This window comes from Choloepus didactylus, chromosome 5 (assembly GCF_015220235.1).
Source record: "Choloepus didactylus isolate mChoDid1 chromosome 5, mChoDid1.pri, whole genome shotgun sequence".
NCBI lineage: Eukaryota > Metazoa > Chordata > Mammalia > Pilosa > Megalonychidae > Choloepus > Choloepus didactylus.
In genome coordinates, this window is record NC_051311.1 from 140,764,308 (window position 1) to 140,789,253 (window position 24,946).

Sequence of the window (24,946 nt, forward strand, 5' to 3'; positions counted from 1 at the left end):
GCCCCAGCATGGTGGGTTCTGACTTCCAAGCTTGTGTCACTGGATGGAGAGAATGCACATGGTCAGCAGCCTGAAGGGCAAAACCGGGAAAAGTGGCGGTGTTATGGGGAAGTGACACATACGGAGGAGCTCTCTAACCATCAGAGCTGTACCACACTGGGCTCAGCTGCTGGAGAAGATAAAGAGGGTCTTATTAGATAGCCATCAATTGAATCAAGGGGCCCCCTGGATCTGGAAATGTGATATTTTAGGCAGCCTTTGTGATCCCTTCAGATCCCCAGATTCTGTGATTTGAAGTTACGCCTCCTCCAGGAAGGCTTCTGTGACTTCTCCTGTCCTCACTGATCACCCCCTCCCTCCCAGCTCATGGCCTGGCCCGGGGCTCTTCCTGACTGCCTCAGATGTGTGCGCCAACCTGGGAATGCAGAGACTACATCTCTCCCCCTGAGCACCCCTCTTCAGAGGCAGGGTGGGGGTGAGTGGGAGATAAGGCAGGCAGCTGAGGCAGGCCTGGCAGACCCCTCTTTCCAGACTGCCCCTAAAAATGGTCACTTCCATGACTTCTGGTTCTCGAACTTGGAGGGCTTGGGCTTGGGCCTCTCCCCTGCCCCAAGGCTACTGCCAAGGTGATACTTCCTGTCTTTCAGGTGCTTGGGCCTGGGCAGAGGCAGGATTGACTCTGTGAGGGGCCCTGGGCTTCCTGAGTTCTGGAAGCTGCAGCCTGAACCCCTCCAGCTCAGGATCTTCAAGGTCCCAGTGATGGCAACTCGGGGTGGGGGGCGGATAGGGAGAAAGGGGGAGCAGACCCTGCCTTAGGAATGCAGCACGTCTTTCCTGGTTCACAGGGTACTCTGTTGTTTGTTTGTTTTGGGGCATATGACCCTGGGGAAGCCACTTCAGCCCTTGGCCTCAGTTTACCTCTCTGCAACGTTCTCACGGCCTGGGAGTTCAGAGGAGCTCAACCCCAGGGGTGGGAGGGCCCCAGGACCCTGGAGGGGTGGTGAGAAGCCCTAGGCGTTGACTTCCGCAGGCACACATGCAGAGCCAAACCGCAGAGCCAGAGGTGCGTGTGTTGGGTGAGGCTGCAGGAGCTGGGGGCTGGGGCCCGGGCCCGGGGGCCATGTCATCATTTTCTCATTAGGCGAGACAGTGATCTGCCTGTGTGAGATGATCTCGCTGGCCCCGCGGGCTCCAGGAATGTTGGCTTCACATGAATAGAATCCCCAGACCGGACCACAGAAGGAGGGGGCTCGGGGTGGATCGGGGCCAGGGCGGGTGCCCCCACCAGCCCCTGGCACAGCATCACGAGGTCCCAGGAAGCGAAAGAGGGTGGCCCTGCCTTGTCCCTGCTCCGTCCCTGCTCTGTGGGGGAGCCCAGGCCCGTCCCTCCTGACACTGGCTGGTGGACCAACGGCTGGTTCAGTTCAGCTCTGAAAACTTTCCTGGGCAGCCCTGCACCCTGACCCGGCTCCCACCTGGCTGTGAGCAGAGATCGAGGTTAGGCCCAGTCCCCTCCCCACCCAGGGTGGTGGGTACTACCTGGAGGGGAAGAGAGGAAAGGACGCAGAGAGCAAAGGAGTGTGTTCCCAAGAGAGTGGCAACAGAGAAAGGCTGTTACAAAAATGTCCACCGCTGTATTCCTCATCCCCACAGCTCCTCCCTGACCCCATTTCCATTCAGCTCAGTGATAGGAGATGGGACGACGGAGGTGGCCAGGTTGTGGGCTGCACAAGTGGCAGCATTGTGAGCGCTTAGAGACCCCAGATGGATAGTGAAGAGGTTTGGTAGCTCCGTGGCTCCAAGTAGCAGAGGCCATGGTGAATGTGGCCGAGGGTGAGCGACCATGATGTGCACCCCTGCTCTGTGTGTGTTTGCACACACGTGTACGCATATGACTGGGAGTGTGCATGTGTCTGTGCTTGTGGGTGCATGTGTGTGTTGTGCCTCCACGTTGCATCCATGTGCGTGTGCATGTGTTTATGTGTGCCTGTGCCCACACGTGTTGTGTGTGGACATGGGTGTGTGGGCATGAGTGTGTGTATATGCACGTGTGCACACGTGTTGTCCTTGTGCATGCAAGCATGTGGTGTGTGTGTATTTGTGTGAGTGTGCATGCACTGCTGGGGAGGAGGGAGGGACAACTGGGGTCTGTCTTGTGGCACCACTGGCAGGTGCCGTGAGGTGGCGGGGAAGGCAGAGGGACTGAGGACCATGGTGGACGAGGAGAGGGGCCCAGCCCAGGACTATGGCTTTCCTAGTTGGAGGGCTCAGCGTGAGCCCAGCTGGAGATGCCCGCCTTCTGGCCCTGCCCTGGGCACAGCTGTCTGGTGGAGGTGGTGGTGGTTAGGACTGAATTAGGATTTTGTGGGCCCTGGGCTCTTTTGCCTTTGTGTGTCTCTTCCTGCATTAAAAAATACTATAACTTAAATTTTAGGACTGCATTGGCATAAAGACCAATATATTCATGTGATATAAAGAACATTTTATTTAACATAAGGGTTCATTTTTTTCTTCTGGTTTTAAAAGAAATTAAAGCATTTTCATGGGCCTTTTAGAGTGTTGTGGGCTCTGAGCGCTGTACCTGCTGTGCCTCGTGGAGAAGTTGGCCCTGGGGATGGGGATGGGGTGGGGCAGTGGCATCTGTGTGAAAACAGTGACGAGTTCCCTGAAAGGAATTTCACTAACAATCTGTGACCCACCAGCATTCAGCAGCTCCTCTTTAGGGCCCGTGAGGGAGCATGAGTCTCTGTACAGGGTGGGGTGCCTTCTCCTTCTGCTGGAACCCAACTTGGCATTGCACATTGGGGACGTCAAGGCAGCCAGAGCACGTTGAGGCTTCCAGCTTGACCCAGCGGCAGTACCTGGAGGTGGCAACGGCACCCAGCAAGTGTGATCCTGCGAGGAGGTGTGGTGGGAGCTGTGGCCAGAGGATGTGCTGATTCTCAGGAGGGGACAGAGCCAAGAAGTGGTGAGGAGGGGCAGTGACGCCTGCTGGCCAGAGGGGACAGGGGCCTCCAGCAGAGGGGGCTGGAGCAGGAGAAGTGGGAGAAATCAACACAGCATAGAGAACCTGCCCCTGGACTTGCTGTGGGCACGTGGAGGTGCCCTCTGGGGATACCAGGCACAGGTGAGGGATGGGATTGGGGTAGGGGCAGGTGAGTAGGAGAAATGCCAAAAGGTGAGTAGAACGTCAAAAACCATGGGGGTTCAGCAACTGCAGTGTTCATGGAGGTCTTAAAAAAATAACTCAACAGAGGCTGAGGCCCTGCCTGGGAACACAAGCATGCTGGGTCCTGGGGTCCTGGGGAGTAGGGGCAGGCTTCCTGGTGGATACTTTTGGACTGTCCAGCCACTTGGTTCTTGTCGATCAAAAGAAAGGAGGAGGAAGAGGCTGGGTGTGGCCGGCCGTGAGTGCTGCACACCAGGCCTGGGCAGCAGGACACCTGGAGCCTCAGTTTCCCCATCTGTAAAATGACATCCAATGCTTTCTGATACCCTTCTCCAAATTTTTATAATTTATAACCTAAGAAGGTAAAGGTAGGAGGTTTTTGAGGAAGCCCAGGGCAGGGAGGAGTAGGGGATTTGGAGAGCAAAGTGGAAAGCTGCAGAGGAATCCAGAGCCCAGGGGTGAGAGGGAAGGGCAGTGTGGGGCCCAGGGTGAGGAAATGCTCAGAACCGCTTACACCCATGGTGACTTTCCTTCCAGGGACCCATGGGCAGAGGCTGGTTCCAGGCAGATGGCCCCTGTCCTGCCCTTCCCTTCCCAAGGGCACGGTCTGGTAGCCCCAGCACAAAGACCACCACTAGCATTTTCTGAAAGTGAGGGATGCCCACTGTCCTGGCCCTGCAAGGATTTCCCGCCCACAGGGCTGGGCTGGGCTGGGCTGGGGAAAAGGTGACTTCACTCTGCTGTGGAGAGCTTTCTCCAACCACAGTGGAGTTGTGTGCGTGTGTGTGTGTGTGTGTGTGTGTGTGGCAGCCCTGGATCCTCACTCAGTCTGGAAGTCCAGGTTGACTCCCGGATCTCTGTCCCCACCCCTGGACGTGGGATGTCAAACCCTTATGGACTCCAGCCCAGCTGATGGCAACTTTTTCCATCCTGTCTCCATGTTCCCTCTGAAGGCATCAAGCTCTCCTGCTTTCCAGAAATAGATGTGACTCCTCATCTGCTGAGGACAATCGCCTTGCTTTGCTCAGGGAGGGGCAGGGAGGGAACCGAAGGAGTTAGGCTGCGGTGGGGGTGGGGGGCACAGGGTGGGGGCCGTGAGAGAATTGGACAGAGACGCAGTCGCCCAGAAAATTACTAAATAGCTCAGCCTCCGGTGAACCGCTGGTGGCCCACTAAATTCAGTTTTGATTTAAGGGGGATCGTGTGACACCTCCATGGCTGGTGTCCTGTATCTGTCCAACAGGGAGCAGTTTCTGTCCTGGTTGGGGGGTGGGTGCCCAGTCTATCCCCGTCTCCTGAGGGGACTCAGCCGGGCAGAGGGCAGCTGCTTCCTGGGCTCGGCTCTGCTGAGGGGTGTGATGGACAGGGAGGGAGAAGACCCAGGCCCTGCCTTTGTGCCCAGCCTCACTCCCAGGGCAGTGAGGAGCAGCCCAGCTGAGAGGAGAACAGGTCTGGACGGAGGGGTTCCCAGCCTACCTGTGGGAGCTGTCTGGAGGAGGGTGCTCAGGGGAGGTCTGCACAGCCGGGAAGGCTTCCTGGAGGAGGAAAGAGGGCACGGCAGCAGGAGGACCAGTGTGCATGTGAATGTTCGGTGGGCAGTGAGCTTAGTGGCACTGGAAACTGGCCCCTGTCCAGTGCCGGGAGGGTGGGTGGAGAGGGCTACACAGAGTGGACAATGGAGAGTCTTGCAAGCTGGGCCAGGGAGTTTGAGTCTGAGAGGCCCTATGGACACATGTATTTACTTTTTGGGTCTCTGTCCTCTGGGCCTGATCCCCTCCTCTGCTCCCCCAGGCTCAGAGGGAGCTGGCTTTGCCTCACTTGACCAAACCAAATCCCTGCTTTGGCCCTTGGCCTCCTGAGTGGCCAGTAGGTCCTAGATCAACATAGTGAGGGTTTTCAAGCAAAGACAGGGTGGGGGCTTGGGGGGGTACTAATGAGGATGGCATCAGTGGGATTCTCATGGGTGGGGACTTTTTTCTGATTCCCACCACCCCTCTCCAGGACCTTCTGGGACTTTGTCCTGTCTTCTGCCCTCCATTAGTGCTCTCAGCCTCAATTCAGGAAAGCCTGAGCAATTCTGGAAAATTCAGCCAAGCTGTTGGGGAGCTGATGGTGACTGGCGGCTTCTCTCCCACCCCAAACTCATCTCTCCCCAAGGGCCTCCCTCTAGGAAGGTAGTCATTGTTTCCCCACATCCAGGCCCAGTGGGTGGGAAAGCCCTGCTGGGCCCATTCGCCCAAGCTCCAGGCAGCTTTGTGTGCCCTGCCCTGCCCGCAACAGAAGCTTCTGGTTAGAGAGTGGCAGGCGTGGACACATGTGTGGGTGTCTTCTCCCCAAACAGCCAGAGCTCTGTCCGGATCCTTGGCCAGTATCAGAGGCTCTGCCCACCCCCCATCTGGAGCCAGGCTGAGCTTCTCCCACCAGATCCCTGTGGAGATGGGGATCAGATTGTCCTGGGAAGAGCCAGCTCAGACTGGGATGCATACTCCAGAATAAGGCACATCTGGAAAAGCATTTGCCACAGACCACTGCCGCCAGCAGGGCCAACTGGTGCCCGGGCTGAGAGCCTGCAAGCCCTGATGGACTCAGGAGCTGGGGATGGGGGATGGGCCTCCCCTTCTTTAGCCTAGCTCAGACCTGTGCACCCTGGGGGCTGGACCTGTGCCACTGTCCATGGAAGGGAAACTGGAGCCAGTGGAGGGCCAAGGGGCAGTCCTTGCTGGGTCAGGACACACTGGAGGAAGAGCTGGGGAGGAACTGCACCCTGCCTCAGAGCCCAAGCTCCTGGGGCTGGCTGGGACTGAGGGTGGCTCCGCGCCTGTCTCCCAATTTCCTCTATGCCTACTCTTTGCCCCGTGCTTCCTTTCCCACCCACACATTATGCACTGGGAGGTTGGAGACTGTCCCTCACTCTTCCTCCCACCCATTCTGGCTCCTTATGGGGCCTGGATCCCCCAGCTCCTGTATGTCCCTGGACAGCAAGACTTGGGCTTCTGTCTGGTAACCAGGCTCAGCAGGGGCCTTCTCTGGCAGGGAGGGAGAGAAGATGGGCCCTGGGAATTAGGAGGTCCTGAGTTCTAATCCAGCTCTGCTGTTCCCAGCAAATCCCAATCTGAGCCCCCAGGGTTGGAGTGAAGATCAGCTAAAGCCCATGCACTTGAGAGCGGGCCCCCAGCCAGATGCTGCTTGTTTTTTTCCTGCCTTCCTTGGATTTGCAGCAGACCACGGAGAAGGGGTGGATTTGGGGGGTGGAGGGAGGAGCATTTGGGGCCCTCCTGGGTCTGGGGCTCCAGCGGCAGACCGTCCCCCTTTCCCATCCAATGGTCAGCTCACAGCTGCATGATGGGAGATGGCAGGTGAATGAGGTGGGCCTTTTCCTGCTAATGCCAGAATTCTGATGGCGCCTCCTGGTGACTGCAGTGTCTGCACCCAAAGGAACAGAACTCTCACGATGGCATTTAAGGCAGAGGCCAGGCTGGCATGGGGGTGGGGTGTTTCCCTGAAAACTCTCAGATCAGATTGCCCTGGGTCCCTGCCAAGTGCACGTGTGTGCCTGTGAGCACCACGCAGTCCCCTGCTAAGTCAGCCATGCGGTTCCACGGCAGCCTGCAGACTCTCATGCCAGAAGGACAGCGTCAGGAGGGTAAGGTGCTGGCCTGTCTGGTGCGGAGCTCTTTCCCTAGTGCCCAGAGCAGCACTTGGCACATGTGCTAAGTAAATACTTGTTGGATAAATTAGTACATCCCAGGTAACTCGCACTCACATGCAGGCAGCACGTCATGCACCCTCAGCTACAAACCCTGACCCAGGCCATGGACACCATCATGGACACCTGGAGCAGGCCTGGGACCCCCCCCCCCCAAGGCTCATATCCCAGCTCTGCTGCATGGCAGCCTCACCCCAGCCTGAGACCAGGGGACTGGCAGCCCTTCTGGGCCTGGTGCCAGCCTGCTTCCCACCACCCTCTTCAAGTCCTCTTGGCTGTGTCCATTGCCTGCCAGCGACCAAACTCATCCCTGAGCCCAAACAGAGGGCAGGGACAGGTGTGGGCCCTTCCAGGAGTCAGGAAGCTGCTGGGAGAGGTGGAGGGACAGCGTGCATGGCCCGCACTGGACGTGGTCTGAGGGACACACCACAGTTGCCTGTGGCATGGGGGAGGCAGGAGCCTGTCCTCCAAAGCCCCAGTCTGAGGGAGCCCCAGCCCCGAAGCCTCAGTGCTGGGGGCTGGGGCTGGGGCGTGAGGCAGCCTCCTGGGGCAGGGAGGCTGAGTCAGCACTGCCCAGAGTAAAGGATGTGGAGGAGGTGCCGGGAGAGGCTTGGTGGGGCCGTCTCCCTCTCCAGCTGTTCATGTTCGTAAGACACAGGTCAGTGCTGGCCGCCCAGGGCCTAGGAGAAGCACCAGACTGACTCCAGCCTCAGGTGCCCTCCATCCCATCCTTTCAGGGCACGTAGGTGCACACCGTCCCTCCGGCCCCGGCCAGCCTTCTGCTGTTAGATCCCAACTCCCAGCAACCACCAAGCTGAGCCTGGGCAGGGCACACTGAGGGCCTCTGCGGCCGTGGTGTGTGCTGCAGCTGGAAGATGAGTGGCCAGTGTTCTTTCCTGCAGGAAGGTCCCTGGACATTTGGCACATGCCCTGCCCCAGGCACGCTGGGGTGCTCGGAGAAGCCTCCCCTCGCTGGGCCTCTGTTTCCTCCCTCCAAATGGGGAGAAGCCAACACCCCTGGGCAGGCCTGCAGCGGGGCAGGCAGGAGACAGCAGGAGCCAGGCAGCCTCAGCTGTAATCCAGGCCCCTCCTGAGGACCCGCGAGGGACTCTCCCCTGGGCCTGGGGCCCCACCTGGCTCCTCACCTGACACAAACGCACGGTGGGCAGGTGGGCTGGGCTCGGGGGCTTCCCGGATGGCTTTCTGGCCCAGGAGTCCAGATCTTTGCTTGGTCTGCTGCTGTCGCTGGGCCTCTGGGTCTGCCTGGCTTGGTGGGGTGGCGGTGGGTGACTCCTGGGTCCCCCTCTTCTCACACATCTTCCCCATTTCGCTTCCTGGCTCTGGGTCCAACCCTGTCTCCCCTCTTTTCAGTTTGTCTCTTCAGCCTCTGTCACTATTTGTCTGTCTGTCTTTCTCAGTCCTGGCTGGTCTCATTCTTCCTGGCTGGGGATGGAATCTCTTTCTTTCTCCCTCGCTTTTGCTCTGATTCTACCTCCCTTTCACTCTTTCATCTTCTCTCTCTCTCTTTCTCTCTCCCCTCTCCCTCCATCTCTCCTAGTCTCCCTCCCTCCCTCCTCCCCCCTCCTCCCTCTCTCTCTCTTTCTCTCTCTCTCTTTCTCCATCTCCCTTCCTCTCCTGCTCTCCCCTCCTCTCTGTCTCTCCCTTTCCTTCTGAGGCCTGCTGCTGCCTTCTGGGTTAGGCTGCCGTCCCTCCGATCTCTGCCAGCTTGGCCGCCTTGGAGAGGAAAGTCTTAAACTATCTGCATCTCCCACCTTGTCCCAGATCTTCAGCTCATGTTGCTCTCCAGAGACTAGAGGGCTCCAGAGTAGGGGCTTCTCTCCCAGGCCCCCTTTGTGGCCACAGAGGGGTGGATGGGCCTCCCGATGTCCCTGGGCCCCAGCTGAGGCCCGGCTGGTAGGGCTGGGGCCTCCAGGATGTGCCCAGAAGTGAAATCCAGTGCCGGGCCAGGGCTGGTGGGCAGGAAGCCCGGCTGCCCCTCAGGTCCCTCATCCTGCAGACTCGGGGCCTGACCCGGCCATGGGGTGGGCTGGGGATGCCAGGCTGGGTCACGATGCCTCCTTCCAGGAGGGCAATGTCCACCTCCGAAGTCCGCCCACCAGCCCCGCCCCATCCGGTGTGCCCGGCTCTACCCTCGGGCACCCCCCGAGCTTGGTGCTCAGGGCGGGGACACCTGGATTTCTCTGTCCCCCTGAGTGGGGCTGGCTGGGAGGAATTTCCCAAAGCCTATTAGAGCAGTGGCTGCCTCCTGCCTGCCTCCTCGGGCTGGGCAGGGCTGAGGGCGGAGGGAGAGCCAGAGGGAGGGAGGGAGGGGGGAGAGGAGGAAGGGAAAAAAGTTGGCAGGCCGACAGCAGAGCTGTGTCTGCATCCATCGCGGAGAGGAGGCCCGTGAGGCTGGGGCGGGCTGGGAGTAAGGAGAGGCCTTCCTCCCTTTGTGCACCCCACCCTGCTCCCACCCACTCCGGGCCCTATAAATAGGCCCAACCCCGGGGCCGTGGCTCAGCTCTCAGAGGGAGTTTTGCGCCCGGCAGCAGCCTGCAGCCAAGCCCCCCTGCCACCACAACCAGCATGGCCAGCGAGTTCAAGAAGAAGCTCTTCTGGAGGGCAGTGGCGGCCGAGTTCCTGGCCATGATCCTCTTCATCTTCATCAGCATCGGTACCGCCCTGGGCTTCAACTACCCGGTGGTGGGCAACCAGACGACGGGGACGGTCCAGGACAACGTGAAGGTGTCACTGGCTTTCGGGCTGAGCATCGCCACGCTGGCCCAGAGCGTGGGCCACATCAGCGGTGCCCACCTCAACCCGGCCGTCACGCTGGGGCTGCTGCTCAGCTGCCAGATCAGCATCCTCCGGGCCGTCCTGTACATGGTTGCACAGTGCGTCGGGGCCATCGTCGCCACCGCCATCCTCTCGGGCATCACCTCCTCCCTGCCCGGCAACTCACTCGGCCGCAATGGGGTGAGTGTGGAGGCCCCGGGCTTTGGCGGGGTTCTGGAAGGGTGCTGAGGGGGTCACCGGTCCTGTCTTCCACCCATTGTCCAGATGGGGATACCAAGGAATAGAGAGGACAAGAGGTTTCCGGAGATCACACAGAGAGTTAGGGTCAGAGTTGGGACTGGAACTCAGCTAGGCTCGTAGCCCAGAGCCTGTTTGCTGCCAGGCACTGTGGGAAGCTGAGACCCAAGGGTCTTGCCAAGGTCCCCCGCTGGCATCTGTTGTGGGAAATGAGCTTTGGAGGCAGCTAACTTGTGAGCTTCTCAGCCTTGGCTGTAGTCTCTTTGCCCGCTCAGTCCTGCCTGTGTAGCCAGCTCCCTTGTCCCAAAGTCATGGACCCTGAGGGAGCTCTGCCCGCTGTCCCCAGTCACCCTGCACCCCATGCCCGACATGCAAGACCCCACGGGGAGCAGCACAGCACCCACCTCTCCATGCAGCTGCTTGCTGTCCCTCACATTCATGCAGCACCCCCAAGCAAACTGTCTTCAAGGAAAAAGCCGTCTCCTACTTCTCTGTCCCTGGAAATCAGACAAAGACAGAGGAGTGAAAACACTTTCTGGGGCTGTTTTTCTGCATTATAGTGTGAAGTGGGGGCTGGTTGGGACATCCCACCTCCTCCTCCACTCCCCAGACCTTGAGAGGTGTGGCTCGTGTGTTTGTGTGTATCTAGGTGGGCACGCACATGTACACTGGTATGGGCTTGTATAAGTTGTGTGTGCCCCAGTGTGCATGTGACTGTTTCTGGAATTATGTCTGTGAGCTCATTGGTGCCACCATCGGAGTGTGTGTGTGTGTGTGGGGGGTGTGAGTGTGTAACCTGTGTGCCCACTGCTCCTGGCTCTAATGGGATCTGGGCTGGGGTCACTAGGGATAAGCAGATGTTGGCAACTGGGTGGCAGCTGCTGAAAAGAATTCCTCCTGGGCTGCTTAGTACAGCTAATTGGCCACTGGCGGTAGCTGCCTGCTGTCTCAGGCCTGGGGTTTTCCAGACCTTCCGCCAAGTGCAAATTCAGGCCTGGCTTGGTCCACAACAGGGGGCAACAGGAGGCTGAGTGAGGCTTGGAGGAGGGGACGCATGGCTGTGTCAGGGGGCCCCAGGGGACAGGCAAGCAGGCTTAGGAGTGTCCTTACAGGGTGTAGAGAGGCAAAGGAGCAGAGAGGAGGGATTGGAGATGGAGAAAGGAGGCTGTTGGGCCTGGGGCAGGGCTAGTGTGTATGAAGACAGTGTGAGAACTGGAGCCGGCTGAGGGCTCCCCTGAGCCAGCCGAGGGTGTTGACAGCAGCAGCCTTCCTGCTTCCCAGCCAAAGGTCAGGCCCTGGAGGTGGCAGCTGGAGGGTGGCTTGGTGAAGGTCTGGTGCAGAGGGCAGCTGGCACGGCTGCGGCACCGGGGGATTAGCACTCGTGTGTCACCGTGACACCTTGCCCAGTCCCTCTGCAGAGCCAACCCCTGCTCATCCCAGGATTGAAGATTAGCTTGGCCACTGGAGTTTAGACTTTACCCAGAGAAGACGTGGCTTCCACGGGCATCAGAGACAGACTTGGGCTGGCCACGTCCCTCCAGGCCTCAGTCTCTCCCGTGGGCCAGTGGGCGGTGACTCCAGGGAGCGCTCTCTGGGTGTGCCCAGGCTCACAGGGGGGCACGGCTGGATATGATGGGGGTGGGCAGAGGATCCCCAGAGGGGAGCGGTTGAGCCTCCCCAGGCCTCCTGGCCCCCTCTTGTCTCCCCCACTCAAGGGGCAGGCAGGGCCTATGAATCTGCTGGCAAAGGGCTTTGCCCTCTTTGAGGAGGGCATGCAAGGCAGATACAGGGAGGGTGGGTCTTTATCTGATCGCACCCTGTGCCAGTACCCTCCACTCCTCAGAATCAGTCCCATACCTGGGCTGGGCAGGTGGCAGATGTGGGAAGGAGACAGGTACACAGCCTAGTGTGGGGTGGCCCAGGGCAGGGAGGCAGGTGACCTGGGTTCAAGCCCTGTCGGCTGCTAACATGTTGGGCTTCCTCGGAGTCGAGGACCCTGAAGCCCAAAGAGGGGATCTAGCAACGACTCTAGGTCTCTTGGCATCTCTTGGCCATGCCTGCACCACTGGCAAACTCACTTTGTTTGCTGAGTTTATAACCCTTCCCAGGAGGGTTTGGCCAAGAGGATTTCACGAAGGGCAATGCTGAACTTCAAGGGACTGAGTATCAAGGTGGGGTTTCAGGCCCTGGCCTGTCCACAGCATGGAAGTTTGGGGTCAGGTGTTATCTCTACAAGCCCAAGTCCCGGTCCTAGAAACAGTGAAGGTTCACCCCTCCACCCCCCACCCCCCACCGAGGTCTCCCTTTGGACACTGGACCTGGGGTCCAGAGGGGCCTGGGGCTGGCCTTGATGGGGCAGAGACCAGTTTGCATGGCAGGTGACACAGTTTTTCCCCCACACCCTTGGAGCAGTTCCTGCAGCTCCTCTGGCCCCAGGGCCCACCATAGCCAAAACTGGGTGGAGTGGGTCATTGGCATGGAGATTTCCAAGGAAAATAGAGAAAAAAGTGGCAGGAAGTGGTTGGGTGAGTCAGTGGGGTCCCCTAGGGACATGGTGGGGATGACTTTCTCCTCCTTGAGTCAGGACTCAGGACATGCCCTGAGAGCAGGGTGGCTCTGGGTCTGAGACCAGGGGTCTCCTCTGTCTAGCCTGCAGGGTTCCAGCTGGTTCTAAGGGCCAAGCCCCAGTTTTGGCCTAGGCAGTGAGGCTCAGAAGCTGGGCCTGTCCCTGCCCAAGCTCAGTCACGAATACCCTGCGTTCCTTCACCTGAGTGGCCTCACCTGCAAAACAGGGAGATAGCTTGGGGTGCAAGACACTGGTCAACTCGGGAGTCCTGACCATTGCCTGGCTGTTACACTCTTGCCACCATGCACACTTCCTGCAAACACGACAAGGACTTGCAGGGTGCTGACTCAGCCCAGCTCCCTGCCTGGGAAGCCTGTGGCCCCACACAAGATAAGCTGAGAGCACGGCTGTCTGTGATAGGTGCAGGAGGCGGGAGAGATAGGAGAGGGCAGGTGGGTTAGGGAACTTCTGGACTTGAGGGGTTGGAGGGCCAGAAGGGGGTCAGGGAAGAGGTGCTTTGGGCCCAAATGTGGAGGCAGGCCCGGGAGTGGGAAGGGGCTCCAGGCAGAGATGCTGCACAAGCCCTGGCAAGGGGTGGGGCCGTGGGAGGCCATGCCCGGGCGTGGGGGCTGGGGGGTTGTGGTGGCAGGTTGGGGCTCTGGAGGGTGGTGAGAGCTCAGGATTTGGGCCAATGCCTGGGTCTTGAAGGAGTTGGATTCCTGAGCCCTCCCAGAGCACATGATTCCTTCCCCTGGGGCCTCAGGTGCAGGGCAGATCTACCTTCTCTTGAGGTCTTCTCGCGGCCCTGCTGATTCTTGGCCTGACTGCCTGGGGAGTACTTCTGCCTGCTCCAACAGGGGCCTGGCCTCAGGCATATGCTCTCCTCCTTCCCCTCACTTGCCTGTGCCTCAGTTTCCCTAACCACAGAGGGAGAGATCTCTCCAGGCCACCAGTTCATACAGGGTTGAGAACTTCTCCTCCTCCAGAGCTTGGGGGTGGGCTTGGGAAGCTGGAGCCAGAGGTTTCCAACGTCCCTGTCCAGCCCGACCTGCCAGGGGGTTGCTGGGTGGTGGTGCCACACAGCAGGGACATATAATTACTGTTTCTAGCCAGAACCAGATGAGGGGGAGGGCACAGAGAGAGGCAGGAGCTTTGCGGTGGAGGCTTCCCTTGCCACGGAAAATTCTGGGGTTGCTTTGTACATTAGAGCCCTCAGAGCAGCCCCACCAGCCTCGGTCTTGTCCACCCCGACACTGGTCCCAACCAGGGCTTGCCCTGGGAACCCTTGTTTGAAGGGGTGGCCCTCTGGGAGTGGACATGACCTGCTGGGGTGCTTCAGACTGAGGGGGCTCAGCCCAGCCCAGAACCCTGTCTGCCTCATCCCCCACCCCCACCCACCCAGGCCCTGCCCCTCACACCTTGCCCTCTCCTCTCTACTGCAGGCAGCCGTCCAGCAGTGTGAGCTGAAGCCATTAGCTCATCACAAGGCAATTCCAGACAGCCCTCCCCAACCTTCACGGCCGAGAATGCTCCCCCAGTTTCTCTAGGGCCCCCACCCAGCAGCAGGTGCTTCTTTAGTGTTAGCCCACCAGGGCTTTCCCCAGGCGGGCCAAACATCCACCTGCCCACCCCTTGGGATTGGCTTAGGAAACTTTTGCTGGCAGCATCCGGAGCCCTCAGCTGCAGTTGGCTACCCTCCAGTAGGTCTGGGGTCTCCCAGATGGCTGGCGTCTGAGCCCACACACCCTTGCCCCCCTGTGCTGGCCTGCACATGTGGGCAGGGGGATGTCCTCTTTGAGACCTAAGGTGTGGCCAGGGTCCCCTCAGCTGGGGTCTCAACCTGGGGGCTTAGAGGGGCTCCTTGCTCGTAGTGCCGGCACGGGGCCAGGGGGTACAAGGAGCACAATCCGGGGCAGTGAGCACACCTTGAGGCTAACAGTCCCAATTCAAAAGATGGTAGAGAGGGCTGGAGAATGCACCCTCCCACCCCGGGATTTTTTTTTTTTTTGATTGGGAAGGGGCTGTCTCTGTCACTAAGCGACCTGTCATTGGGGTGTGCAAGTGGACCTCTCTGGCAGGGAGGCTGCTCTGGGGCTCCTGACAGTATAAGGGTGCAGTGGGGGTGTGTGGGAGGTTCTTTGTGGCATGTTGAGTCCAGCAGTTCAGACGGCCTGTGGAAATCTCCAGGTTTCTGGAACCCAACCTGCAGGGTGACTGTGGAGGTCCTGCTGGAGCAGCCTAGTGTCACGCAGGGAGGAATCCTGGATACTCTCTGGGGCTGCAATCTGGGCCAAGGCCCCATTAGGCTAATGGGGAAACAGAGGCCTACAGAGGAGTGGAGACTTGCCTAAGGTTGCACAGCGAATCATGGCAGGATGTGACCCCAGCCCCCTGCCTCCCAGCCTTTGGTTCCTGCTGTTGCTCCAAGATGCATGCACTCATGTTGCACACACACAAACATATACCTCACATGGACATATCTGAGCACTGCACACAAGGGGCACACACATGGGTGTGCAACACAGTCTGAAGTCCGAATGCTCACACTCAAGTGCTGGGACCCCAGGAGGTTGGGGTGGGGGCTCCTCAATAGAGCCTCTTCCTTTCCCTGGCGGGAGGGTGAGAGGGCGGGGGCTGTCTGGACTAAGGAAAAGAAGGAGGGAGGGAGAGAGGAAGCCATTGCTTTGTGTATTGTTTCTTGTCAGGAAGATGAAATGGCTTCTGGGAGCAAATAAAGGTACTTTTGAGACCTGCTGCTCTCTTGCTCAAGGGGACTTCCTTCCCCTTCCTTCTCCTTCCCAGTGAGTAGCAGCACCACGTGGGGGTGTAACACACAGGGGCACAGTGACACACTCACAAAATGCTACTGATCCGTGGACCCAAACTCCCAGGTGCAGCCATTCAGGGCAAATGCCTTACAGAGACCCCCCGACACATGGAGTCCCCACCTTGGCAAGAGAGAGCATCCTGTTGACGGCGATTTTCAGAGATGGTTGAGACGTTTTGGACAATACTCAGTTTATCTAAATGTCCCACATGTGCTTGAAAAGAGTGTATAGTCTCTTCATTTGTGGGTTGAGGGTTCTATGTACGTTCCTTAAATCAAGCATGTCAATTATGTGGTTAAAATCTGCCATCTTCTTATTGTTTTTCTTTTTTTCTCTATTAGAGAAGATGTTGTACAGAACAATCATGCATAAAACACAGGATCCTCATACGCCCCACCACCAACACCTTGCACTGGTGTGGAACATTTGTTACAATTGATGATAGCACATTTTAATAATTGTACTATTGACTAATGTCCATGGTTTAACTCAGGGTTCACTGTTTGTGTAGTGTAGTTTCATGGATTTTTTTTAAAAAAATTAATTCTGTTATCATATATAGAATCTATCATTTTTTTTTAAAAAATTAATTCTGTTATCATATATAGAATCTATCATTTCCACTTTTAATCACATTCAGATATATATTTCATGTTCATATTTTTTTTAACTGCTTCATTCCATCAGTTTCTAAGACAGGGTTATTAAAGTCTTCCACTCTGTTGGTAGATGATCAAATTCTCCTTGCCTGTCAATTTTTGAGTCTTTTTAAGGCTATTTTGTTTGGTCCATATAGGCTGAGAGTTTTTATAGCTCTTGGATAGATTCTTCATATAATTACTGTGCAGTAAACCTCTTAATCTCTGAAAAGAAAAAGGGAAATTCCCACCTGGACACACTGATCTACAAGGATGCATCAACTCGTGGATTCCCAGGGACACATGCACACATAACTGCCCATGGAGGCAGCTACAGAGGCTGGGGATGTGTGGGGGGTGGGGGATGATGTCCACCAGGTCCCCACTGCGAGTGCTGGGTCCTGGAAGCACTGGGGCTGGTGGGGCAGGCTTCAAAGTCTCCTGTCCCATGTTTCTCAAGAGCAGGTGCTCAGCGCCTCAGTCAGGCCTGCCTCTGGAGCCTGCTTCTCCCAGGGGTGGGGTGCCAGGGTGCCCAGGCCAAGTTGGGAGCCCTGGGCCTTGGAAGCTGGTTAGCCTGCCCCTGGGTGACCGGGAGTGTTCGGGGCCCGTTACTGGAGAGATTAGCCTTGGGCTATGCTGGAGCCCGGGACACGCTGGCAGCCGCAGGGCCACCTCCTGCCAGCCCCCCAGTCCAAGCCGGTTACAGCCAGGTGGCTATATTGTGGTCTGTGAGTCTGGGAAGGCACAGGCCCCTGGGCAGGGACATTTCTGGGCAAGCTGCATTCCTCCCTGGCCTTGTTCTCCTAATCCATCGTCTCACCCAGCTTTGCACGGGTGCCCTGTGCCCCAGAGAGGCTAATGACTGGCCTGTGGTCTTCCAGCCTTGAGTCTGAGTGCTTCCCTGGAGCCAGGAGGCCTCTAGAGAGGCTGGGAGCTCTGGAAGACCGGCATCCTCCATTATGTCTGGCACTGCACGGCTGAGCCTGTCTCAGGGGTCTGGGCATGGCCATGGAGGCAGTCTTCCACCCTCCTCCCCGAGCTCCCAGGCCGGGTGGACTGAGGCACCCACACACGAGGCAGGAGGATTACTTCCCTGCCAGGTGAAGACAGTTCGGAGGGGGCATGGTGGTGTGGGAGCAGACGTTAATTCCAGGCAGGAATTCAGGAAAGCTTAAATGGGTTAGATGTACAGAGAGCTTCTAGTCTTTCTGATGCTTCAGATTAAAATGCATGAGTTATGCTTTTATTTATACTTGTATTCACAAAACTGGTTGTTACCCTTTTTTGTCTTTATCAATGAAATATAAGACTTGGGGCCGGCAACTGCCTGGGGATGTGCGAATTTTTTTTTCAATGGCCGGTGACCACAGCTGGAATTGGTTCTATTAAAGCAATTGGCTCAAATTTAATAGATTGTAAATGATAGCATAAGTATTGAGTTTTCTACTTGCTTTTACCTGTACACTAATTTTCTACAGTGCACCCTTCCAACTGCCCTTCTAACTGCCCTTTCCAATTATGCATTATTTAGTTTTTCCAAATGTAAGACAGTGCTAGTGCATTAGGTAGTCAAAGGAGGGAAGGGCAATAGATGCTGAAGCAATCTGGGAATCCCTCCTGGTGGTGGTGGCTGGGATTGGGAGGGTCTAGGCAGGTGTTAGGGGTCCAAACCGGAGCTTCGACAACAGGTGTAGTGAGGAGGAAAGGCCCAAGTTCTAGTCACTCTGACAACAGGTTGTCAACCCACAGGCCCTGGGCAGTCTGGAAGGGGACACAGCCAAGAGTTTCCAGGGAAGGGAACCTGTCCCCTCCCCTTCCAGTGGGCTCAGAGCTCTGGGCACTGCCCCATAACCCTCTGTCCTGCTCACTTTAAATGGAAAGCTGTGCCTCTGGGCAGGGGTTGGGGTCTCCAAGATCCGATTAGAGACCAGGGGAGGAGCTGAGCTCAGGGAGGCCACATCTGTGAGAGGGGCCTGATGTGTGGGAGCCTGAGGCTGGGTGGGTGGACGAGCCACTTACAGCGCTGGCTCCATCAACCAGTGCGGAAGGGCTGGTTTCAGGACTCCTGCCAGCCAGCAATTAGGCCCACCCTGGAGAGCAGAGGGGAGAGCAGGAGAAGGAGCCATGAGCTTTTCAAGAGGGCTCAGACACAGAGGGTAGCAGGCCTGACAGGTGGTGGGTGGGGCATAGGACGAGCCAGCCCTGCCACACCTCCCTCAGCTCCCACCTGCCCTCCCCTGCTACCTGTCCCCATATCCTTGGGATAAGATGAGACAGAACCAGAACTAGAGCCAGAGCAACTGTCTGGACCTCTCCTGCCTCTGCAGCCCTTCCCCAAAGCTCCAAGATAGCCCCCATTGCCTTGAAACCTCCCAGCTGCTCTGGGAATGGCAGATCAAAACAGATCTGTTGTGCAGATGGGAAAACTGAGGACCAGAATGGGATAGGATTTTCCCAGGGTCACAGAGCCAGTCAGTAGGAGAGTCAGGACCTGAACACAGGGCTCTCGCCTGCATGGCCCAAGCCTGGGCTCCGAGGAAACCGGGCATTGCCCAGTGCGCTGGCTGATCTGAGGGGACAGGCTGCGGGGTCCACCGAGAGAAGCCCAGAGCTGGGGCTGCAGGGCAGGGGAGGGGATGTGAGTCATTTTCCCTGTAGCCCATGGCAGCAGACAAAGGCGGGAAGAGAATTGTTCTTGTAAGATGGCCTTAGGGTGGGGCTGGGTAAACCTCTGGAGGGATGGAGAAGTGCCCGCTCCAGGATTTTGCAAACTGCCCTAGGATCTTGGAGACTCCCATGCCCTCAAGATAGGAGGTGAGATGTGAGACTTCCAACTCAGGCTTGCTTTTGCACACACCAGCTCAGCCCTGGAGATGACAGCCTAAGTGGTCACATCCGGGCAACTCTGTGAGTGGACATTTGCTGGTGTAGCCCAGCTCCCCTATTATGGGCGCATCCAGCCCCTGGGACACTCCCACATGGAGGGGTCTGGAGTGACTGCAGGGGGAGGGTTCCAGGGACCTCAGGCAGCTCCCATTCCCTTCTTTTCCCATGAGTCATGTTTCTAAAAGTGACCTGGGAGTGAGTGGCAGACAGACGGGTGGCAAGGCTGATGTGGCCAGAGAGAGGGTGGGAGGGGTCTAGGCAGGGGCCAGGAGGGAGGGAGAGAGGCTCAGGGCCAAGAAGGAATGGGAGACACTGAACCAGGGAGAAAGAAACAGAGAGAGGTGGGAGGGAGGGCCAGAGGTGGAGGCAGCAAGGGAGACAAGCACAAAGGAGAGCCAGCTGAAGAAGTGCTGCTTCGGGATTTTTAGATGCAGCAGGCATGGGGTGGCATGAGCCAGTTTTGGGGTGTGAAGCTGTGTCGCCCCATCCCATTTGCTTCCCCTCCATTGTGAGCATCCCTGACTGTCTTCTTCCATGGCCTTGGCCACCCCAGGGCCTTCTAGCCTGGATGTAGCTGGGAAGGGAGGTCTCTCTGGCCTCCCTTGGGGTCTGGGCAGGTACTGGGGGCACCTGCAGGAACTTCAACAACAGGTGTGGTGAGGACACCGGGCCTGAGTCCCAGACACTCCGCCCCTATTGCTGCGCACGCTTGGGCATGGAGGGTCCGGCCTGGGTGCCCGGGGCTGGGGCCTGGGACACAGCCCAGCCTGCGCATTCACCGGCCTTCCCGGCCCTCTCCCCCTCCAGCTGGCCCCTGGTGTGAACTCGGGGCAGGGCCTGGGCATCGAGATCATCGGCACCCTGCAGCTGGTGCTCTGCGTGCTGGCCACCACCGACCGGAGGCGCCGCGACCTCGGTGGCTCGGGCCCCCTGGCCATCGGCCTCTCGGTGGCCCTGGGACACCTGCTGGCGGTGAGTGGGGGGCCTTCCCAGGTGGAGAGGGTGGGCAGGGCAGAGCCAAGGTCATTGCCGGCCAGGAGGGCCTTGCCAATGGCAGTAGATGGGACCCCCACAGGGCCCCTGCCGGGGTGCGGGGGGTGGGGACTAGGAGGTGTGCTCTGCAGAGCTGCGGGCAGGGGTCTGCCCCAGAGAGGGCAGCAGTGGGGCCGTGGGCTACCTCGGTGGAACAGTGCCCTTCACTGTTTCCAGATCTGATCCCCTCCTCCCTCCCTCCTTTCCTTCCTTCCTCCCTCCCTCCCTTCTTTCTTCCTTCCCTCACTGTCTCTTTCTCTCTGCTGTCATCTACTTCTTTCTGTGTCTTTCTTTCTCTCTTCTCTCTCCTTGTTCACTTTCTCTTCATCTCTGCCCCTTCTCTCAACCTCCTTTCCCCCATCCTAAACTTCCTCCCTCTCTTTTCCTCCTGCCTGTCCTCTGTCCTCACAGATCGACTACACCGGCTGTGGCATTAACCCTGCCAGGTCCTTCGGCTCCGCGGTGATCACCCACGACTTCACCAACCACTGGGTGAGCCATCTGGGGCCTCCCCGCGGAGGGCGGGTGGGGGGCTTTGGCATCAAGTGGGAAGCCCGGCCCCACCTCGAGGCTCCTTCTCCCATCAGAGGCTCTGCGGGAGCACCCGGGCCTGGGCACTGTGTCTGTTTCACAGATGGGGAAACCGAGGCCTGCAAGGAAGGGCCAGGTGGGGTCACTGGTGAGCAGGGGTAGTTGGGCCTCCCAGGCTCCCCAGCAGCTGGCCCGAGAGTGTGGGTGGGTGCTGGCCCTACCACCTTCCAACCAGCGTGGCCTTGGGTAGGCTGCTCCCTGAGTTGTGCCTTCCTTTTAGGGTGTGATGGGATTTGGTAGTATCGACCTCCCAGGAGCCAACAAAGTGAGAGCAGCCAACAAAGCAGAGTGGATTCCAGAGGGCTCAGTGGGTTCCAGCTATTATTGTTCGGGTTTTTTTGTTCCAGACCAACCTTTTATCAGACTGCACTGTTCTTGGGGCCCTTCAAGCCAGGGTGGGGTGGGGGGTGGTGACCGTCTTCAAGAAAGGGCAGGTACTGACCATGCCGGGCACCCGGAGCTGGGCACCCAGAGGCGACGAGATGCCCACTACCACAAGCTCTGGCCCTGGCTCTGGCTCTGGGGTGCACTTGGAATCTGCACGTTTATTAAGGCCACAGGGAGTCCTGGCGAGGACCCGGGCAGGCACCGCCTTCCCACTTCTGAAATGTGACCACCATGTCGCCGGAGGCCCAAAGACCCTACCCAGGTGTCTCTCGCCCACCACTTGCCCTGGGCGTTAGGGTCCGCCATCGGTTCCCCGTGCCTCGGGGTTGAGCACTGCCCACCTCTTTGAAAGGAGGTCGGAGGGAGCCCTTCCGATGTGCTGCTGGGGCGGGGAGGAGATCCGGGGAAGCTCTCCAGGGCAGGGGGCGATTCAGCGGGGCTTCCGAGGCCAGGCCGGACGCCCCCTGAGCAAGCCTGCCCTGCCCCTAGATCTTCTGGGTGGGCCCGTTCATCGGCGGGGCCCTGGCCGTGCTGATCTACGACTTCATCCTGGCCCCGCGCTGCAGCGACCTCGCCGACCGCGTGAAGGTGTGGACCAGCGGCCAGGTGGAGGAGTACGACTTGGATGCCGACGACAGCTCCAGGGTGGAGATGAAGCCCAAATAGAGGCGGCGGGGCCGGGCACCCCCGTGGGGGCGGGGGCAGGGGTGGGCGGCGGGGGGGCGGGTGAAATCCGTATCGCAGACACTCTGACAAGCTGGCTGCCGTCACTTCCCAGAGAGCCACCGGAACTTCGGGGTCAAGCCTGATTTGGGGGCGTTCCTATCACTTTCTTTCTCTTTCTCTGTTTCCTGGCCTTGGAGCTTCCTGGGGGCCAAGATGTACCAATCGCTCTCTCCCTGGAAGTACTGGAGGAGGTGAGAGAGAGGGACCCACCCTGCTAAGTTGTTCCCTCAGGTGTGATGGGAGGTGTGCCAGAAAGATCCCCCCCATCCCGGAGTTGCTCCCCAACCTGCCTGCCACGGGTGCCTGAGGTTCCACCATCGCGGCTCTGTGCCTTTGGGGCATGGCCCTTCTTGGTAAAACGCTCTCTGCCCGCAAGGGGGCTTGGAGGGGGACGAGATGCCAGGAGGTGAAGCGGTAGGAGCCAAGTTGCAGCCTTCAACCTCCCGGCTTGGCTTGCTCCCAGGGCCCTCCCCCTTGGAGGAGGAGGAGGGTCTCCCTATCTTGGGTCCTTGGTGACCCCATCCACAAAGTGGTAGGGACAGGGAGGGCTATACGGGCCTGGGGCCTCTGTCCGGGTTTCTGTAAGTGTAGACACACCACAGGTTCTAGAAGACGTGTTCTAGACCAGTGCTGCTGCTGCTCCTTCCACCTGCCCTGAGTTCTTTCCCCAAGGACTTAGCTGTCTATGCATCCATGTGTGCCTGTGTTTCAAAGCGGAGACCTACAAGACAGTCCAGGTTGTAGAGGGCCCTGTTCCCAGAGTGGGGGCAGACCTGGTCCCCAGGGAGCAGCGTCACCGGACGCCTGGAGCCTGCCGCTGCAGAATGGAGGCCATTTAGAGGGGAGGAGGAAGGCCAGTGTTCCTTAACTAAGCTTTGGTTGGTCTTTTCCACCTATCTCTGCATCATCTGATACTTAGTTCAGTCCTCCGCTCCCCTTGAGAGTGTTGACAGTCACTGTATGTGTGTATATTTCCTGAAGGGCATTTGGGTTGTCTGAAGCCCTGAGCTGAGCACAGATGACCCCGATGTGGCGGAGCCTGGAGTCCGATGCCATCACAGGGTCCCCGGAGGGGTGGGTACAAGGTCCCCCTCCCCACAGGCTCCTGGTGGGAGGCCCTGGCAGCAGCTGGGTGGCCTGCGGAGGCCCCCGTGTGACGGACCCCAGGCCGCAGCCTCTCCCCTCCAATTCACCAGGAGGGGAGGGGCAGCCTGAGCTGAGGACGCTGGAGCTGCTGCAGCAGAGCACAGAGTCTGCTTTCGGGGCCCGAATTCTCGGTGCAGCGTCTACAGGGCAGTTCCTTGGCAGGTGCCCCTGGCCAGGGCGGTGACGAAAACCCAGACAGGAGTGTTTGGGTATTTAGAAGCGGCTGACACCTGGGAGGCCCTTAACGGTCGCCAACACTAGCATCGTGACATCCACACACTCTCCTCTCCATCACCCCGAAGGGACTTTTAGCCCATTTAACAGATAAGGAAAATGAGGCCCATGGTCCCACAGCTAGATAACGGCAGTGGCCAGGCCTAGCAGCCAGGCCACGTCTCCAGCTACTCCCTGGAGGGTGAGATGGGCCTGTCTCATCCCCAGCAATTAGTTTCTGCCTGGGCAATGGCCAGAAGCCATGAGGGGTGAGGGCTGGGATAGAGGGGAGAGGGGCAGACGCACTCTCCTCCTGGTTCCAGCTGCTGCATACATGGACGCTGCATCTGTCTGCTCTGCATATGTCTCTTTGGAGTTTCATTATGTGTTAAGAAAATAAATAAAGGAAATTGACTTGTAAGGTCCCCCAGGCTTACTGAAGGTTTCTCCTCTAGGCGCCGTCCCCACAGGGGGGGATCAGGCCCCACACCTAGAGACCCAATCTGACAGGATCTCAGACCCCTGGTTTCAGGGGTGGACACAGGCACGCCCCGGAAGCCCCTCTGAGGGGCACATCCTATCCTCATAGTCCCTAATGGGGATACTTCCCGGGCCCAGTACTGGGGCCCACAGACTCCGGCGCTGGGTGCGGGGGAGACAGATACTCACCCCTCGGAGTCGAGTGAGCTCAGTGCTGTACGTGGGCGTCTACAAGGTGCCCTGGTTGCATGGCCCCAGGGGAGGCAGTTGACTCTGATTTTAGAGCATCGAGGAAACGTGACAGGGGCCGTGAAGCTTAGCTGGGCCATGAAGGTGAACTTCAGTGAGCAGCGAAGAGGAGCAGAGAGATTCTGTCCCTGGGCTCTTAGCCTCCCGGGCATCGAATCTACACACACACTCAGCGAGGGTGTGCGCTTTTCTGGGGAGGGGTCTGTGGCTTTCCTCAGATTGCCAAGGGTTCTGCCCAGGGGGGGAGAACATTGCACGCGGTAAGGGTGGCCTGTGCTGGGCCTGAGGCGACCGGGAGCCAGTGAAGGGATCTGCCTTCCAACATGTCCCCGTGTAGCTCCGGGGCCCATGTGGGCTGAAAGCGGCTGTCCAGCCCCCCACCCCCACCCCCCGAGTTCACAAAGCCCCTTCCCACCGCAGGGCATGGGGGTCCTCATTCAGTAGAGGGGAGGGCTACTCAGAGCCATGATAGACCCTGTCCAAAGTGGCAGGACAAGTTTCCATCAAGCTGAGGCTTGGACTCAGGCTCCCGACGCCCCCTCCCAGCCCTTACACACACTTGGAGCTATTTCTCAAAACAGGGCCAACTATATGGGGAAACTGAATGCCTGGAAATAGGGAGCAGGCCATGGGCAGGCTTGCACCTTCCCCTGAGGCCCAGCATCTGGAAGCCTCTGAGAACCATCAATCCTTTGGAAATCTCACCAGACCACACAGGCCCTTGTCAGAAAAGGGGTGTTGGGGGATTCCTGCTGACTCTCATGTCCCCCAGTACGACTCCTGATAGATATCTCCTGCCTCCCTCTTGTGGAGGGCTTGGCTGATGGTGATATAAGAGCTCTCTTACCACATAAGGACCAGGCCAGTGCTGGTGGGACAGGGGCTATGTCATCACAGTGGAGGCTGAGTCAATACTTCTAGAACCAGCTGTCTTACTCCAATGAGCACTGGGTGGCTGTGAGTGGTACCAGGGCTGTCTCAGTCCACCCAGACTGCCCTGCTGACTTCCAGGCTGAGGATGGGCTGGTGAGAATGGGAGAATGAAGGCTGGGCTGTGGGGACAGGACACGGACTATCCCACTGCAACCCAGGCCTGCCAATGACTGTGCCAAGGCTATCTCTCACAGCCCTCCTTGGCTTGTTTCGTTACGTTGTCTCATCCTCCCAGGCATGAAGCCCTCTCATTCTCTACCATGGGCCCTAACCACCCCCTGACTTAACCCCTGCCCCCTGCATTCCACCTCCACCCCCATCCCATGCCAGAGCCTTTCTTATTGTACTTCCTAGTTATAACTT

The 24,946-nt window shown here is 58.4% G+C and overlaps 1 protein-coding gene across 1 annotated transcript; it reads left to right on the top strand.

Annotated features, from left to right (window-relative positions):
• Positions 1–9,336: 9,336 nt before the first annotated feature.
• Positions 9,337–23,346, top strand: AQP1 (aquaporin 1 (Colton blood group)). The gene is made up of 4 exons (XM_037837003.1): positions 9,337–9,851; positions 19,634–19,798; positions 20,270–20,350; positions 21,326–23,346. The coding sequence occupies exons 1-4, from the start codon at positions 9,462–9,464 to the stop codon at positions 21,500–21,502; spliced, it is 813 nt and encodes a 270-aa protein (XP_037692931.1). The 5' UTR covers positions 9,337–9,461; the 3' UTR covers positions 21,503–23,346.
• Positions 23,347–24,946: the final 1,600 nt, after the last annotated feature.

What these genes read in the sequence shown, in the direction of transcription:
- AQP1 (XM_037837003.1), top strand. Translation starts at nt 9,462, where the DNA reads ATGGCCAGCGAGTTCAAGAAGAAGCTCTTCTGGAGGGCAGTGGCGGCC. An exon ending in ACTCACTCGGCCGCAATGGG is followed by an intron (nt 9,852 to 19,633) that starts GTGAGTGTGGAG and finishes CTCCCCCTCCAG; the next exon opens with CTGGCCCCTGGTGTGAACTC. An exon ending in CCCTGGGACACCTGCTGGCG is followed by an intron (nt 19,799 to 20,269) that starts GTGAGTGGGGGG and finishes CTGTCCTCACAG; the next exon opens with ATCGACTACACCGGCTGTGG.